Raw genomic sequence first — 2,157 nt, forward strand, 5'->3', positions numbered from 1 at the left:
CCACCGTCCTCTGCCACCAGCTCAACTGTGGCAACGCGGTGGCCGCACCTCGAGGAGGCCATTTTGGGGGCGGGGACGCAGCCATCTGGCCTGACGCGTTTCACTGTGAGGGGACAGAGCCCTACTTGTGGAATTGCCCAGTAAGCACCCTGGGGGCCCCGGCCTGTGCCCCCGGAAACTCGGCCTCCGCAGTGTGCTCAGGTGGGTGCAGCCAGGACGGTGGAGGAGGAGGAGGAGGGTGAGTGAGAGCCATGGACAGAGGGTGCAAGGAAGGACAGAGGGGCTGAGAGGGACCTGCCTGCCTGGGGGGGGGGGGGGGTGGTCCTGGGTCCCTCCCCCCTGACACCCTGGGGCCCCGTGCGTCCCCATCCCCAGGTCTCCCCCATGCCCTGCGGCTGCGGGAAGGACAGAGCCGCTGTGACGGCCGCGTGGAGGTCTCCCTGGACGGCATGTGGGGCCGCGTCCTGGACGACGCCTGGGACCTGCGCGGCGCGGGCGTGGTGTGCCGGCAGCTGGGGTGCGGAGGGGCCCAGCGAGCCTACGACGCGCCCGCCCCCAGCCGCGGGTCCATCCAGGTGGCGCTGAGCCGCGCGCGCTGTCTGGGCACCGAGACCCGCCTGACCCGGTGCAACGTGTCCGCGACGCTGCGGGAGCCCGCGGGGACCTCGCGGGACGCTGGCGTGGTGTGCTCGGGTGAGGGCGGAACCGCGTCCCGCGTGGGCCGTGGGGCACCGTGTGTGACGACGCCTGGGACCTGCGGGACGCGCACGTGGTCTGCAGGCAGCTGGGCTGCGGTCGCGCCCTGAGCGCCCCGGGGACCGCGCACTTTGGAGCCGGGGCGGGGCGCATCTGGCTGGACGAGCTGCGCTGCCAGGGCCACGAGTCTGTGCTGTGGCAGTGCCCGTCTGCAGGCTGGGGCCGGCACGACTGCAGGCACCAGGAAGACGCCGGAGTCTTCTGCTCAGGTCCTGAAGCCTGTCCACCCTGTCTCCCCACCCACACTCTTAGCTGGGCCTTGCTAACCTGACTGGCTTCTCTCTCTGCAGAGTTCACGGATCTGAGGCTGCAGAGCCACAGGCAGCCATGCGCAGGACGGCTGGAAGTTTTCTACAATGGGACCTGGGGTGATGTCTGCCGCACCCTGAGTGCGGCCTCCCTGCGGGTCCTGTGTGGGCAGCTGGGCTGTGGGTCTCACGGGCAGCTGCAGGCTGCGGCAGGGAGCCAGTCTGCCACTGAGTTTCTCTGGGTGGCCTCCATCCAGTGCAGGGACAGACATGACCAGTCCCTGTGGCAGTGCCCGTCAGCTCCCTGGGACCAGCATTCATGCTCCAGTGGAGAGGAAGCCTGGGTCCTGTGCATGGGTGAGTGGGTGGGCCCGCAGGTGTGGGGGAATGGTGGTGGAGAGGGGTCTCTGAGTGGCCCCACACTGTGTCTGCATGGGCCCTTTCCTAGGAGAGGAAATGTCAGCTTCCCTTGTCCTCATTCTGCATGACTCTGCCCTGTGCTGGTCCAGTGAAAGGGGACGGTCCCTGCTCTGAGGCTCTGCGCTGCAGGGGCGGGGAACATCTGGAGTCTTCCCAGACCCTGTGATCTCCCCCAGTGAGGGAAGCAGGGCCCCTGCACCTCCCGGTATTGTCCAAGGACATCTTGCAGGGAGATGTGCCCCTTGGAGAAGTCTCAGGCACAGTCTGTGGAATCTGTAATCCCATGTGGAGATCCCTTGCATAAACAGAGTTCTCTCTTTAGCCAGCAGAAATCGCTGTGCTGGGGAGACAGAGAGAAAAAGGAAATGAAAAATCGTTTACAAGATTTAAGCTGCTGAGCTTGCAAATACAGAAACGGGTCCCAATTTCCTACGCAGAAAAGGCAGGAGAAGTTCCTCAGGACCCTGGGGAGACCCTCAACTGCTCCTCCTCGCTCAGCTGCCCAGGTACCCGTCTGTCCTTGTCCCTGTCCTCCTTCCCACCCCGTCCAGCCCCCTGAGTGACGGCAGCCCCTTTTCCAGAGGAGGGCGCAGTGCGTTTGCGCGGGGGCCAGGCCCGCTGCTCCGGGCGCGTGGAGCTCTGGCACGCGGGCTCCTGGGGCACCGTGTGCGACGACGCCTGGGACCTGGCGGACGCGGAGGTGGTGTGCCGCCAGCTGGGCTGTGGTCCCGCC

The 2,157-nt window shown here is 66.5% G+C and overlaps 1 protein-coding gene across 1 annotated transcript; it reads left to right on the forward strand.

The window, feature by feature from the left end:
* Positions 1 to 6: 6 nt before the first annotated feature.
* Positions 7 to 2,152, forward strand: LOC116548349 (scavenger receptor cysteine-rich domain-containing protein SCART1-like; the record flags this gene model as incomplete). Its single annotated transcript, XM_032273856.1, is given in 6 exon segments — positions 7 to 201; positions 376 to 693; positions 696 to 965; positions 1,047 to 1,361; positions 1,862 to 1,930; positions 2,006 to 2,152. Coding segments are annotated over 6 exon segments (1,314 nt in total), but the record flags the coding sequence as incomplete, so codon positions are not given.
* Positions 2,153 to 2,157: the final 5 nt, after the last annotated feature.

The sequence above is a fragment of the Sapajus apella genome, unplaced genomic scaffold (assembly GCF_009761245.1).
Source record: "Sapajus apella isolate SASKATOON/1434 unplaced genomic scaffold, GSC_monkey_1.0 scaffold10318, whole genome shotgun sequence".
In the NCBI taxonomy this organism is placed as follows: domain Eukaryota; kingdom Metazoa; phylum Chordata; class Mammalia; order Primates; family Cebidae; genus Sapajus; species Sapajus apella.